Genomic DNA, 706 nt, shown 5'->3' with positions numbered 1-706 from the left:
CTTTACAAAACAAGTCCCTAATTTCTCCCTCTCTGTGCAGAGACGAACATGAAGACTTTAAAGAGGAGATGCGACGCCTGAGAAAGCTGCGAGGCAAAGGGAAGCCGTTGAAGGGCGAAGGGAAGAGGGCGGGCAAGAAGAAGTGAGCCCATCCTGGAACCTAAGGAACTACATAGAACTCTCTCTTTCTCTCTCCCCTCTCTGTGTACCAGACAAATCACTGTGCACCCTGTGTTGAGTGCAGCCTTGGACTTTACCTCTGAAGAATATTCCAGTGTTTTGCCTAGTTGGCCGTCCAGCAACATCGATAAGGCTTGTATGTTCAGTGTGTATATTCTGCACACGTGGGAACATACATTCACACAGTATATTGTGGTATTCATTCATGAATAATAATGAGATGTATATATGTGTGCTTTTGACATGTCAAATAAACAATATTGCCATTCAGTGTGTTTTTTAAACAAAATGGAATGAATTGTTTATATTATTTACCGGACTTGTGTAAGGGAATTACCAAAAGTGAAGTCGTTCAATGAAATATAAAATGCTTGTATATTCGATGTAAGGTATTGCACTATTGCACACACATTAAGTAACTTAAATACTAGTTCATAATGTTGAGATTTCATCATGTAAAATACACAACACATACTGCGATATTTCCACGTAGACCTATTGTGATTGATCATCTATTCAAAACGTT

The 706-nt window shown here is 39.1% G+C and overlaps 1 protein-coding gene across 1 annotated transcript; it reads left to right on the top strand.

The window, feature by feature from the left end:
- Positions 1-37: 37 nt before the first annotated feature.
- On the top strand, positions 38-469 carry mrps33 (mitochondrial ribosomal protein S33; the record flags this gene model as incomplete). Its single annotated transcript, XM_030353242.1, is given in 1 exon segment — positions 38-469. A coding segment is annotated over 1 exon segment (109 nt), but the record flags the coding sequence as incomplete, so codon positions are not given.
- Between the last annotated feature and the right edge of the window lie 237 nt (positions 470-706).

The sequence above is a fragment of the Gadus morhua genome, chromosome 4, assembly GCF_902167405.1.
Source record: "Gadus morhua chromosome 4, gadMor3.0, whole genome shotgun sequence".
In the NCBI taxonomy this organism is placed as follows: Eukaryota; Metazoa; Chordata; class Actinopteri; order Gadiformes; family Gadidae; genus Gadus; species Gadus morhua.
Note: the sequence above shows the minus strand (reverse complement) of the source record. Positions and strands in the feature narration are given on the sequence as shown.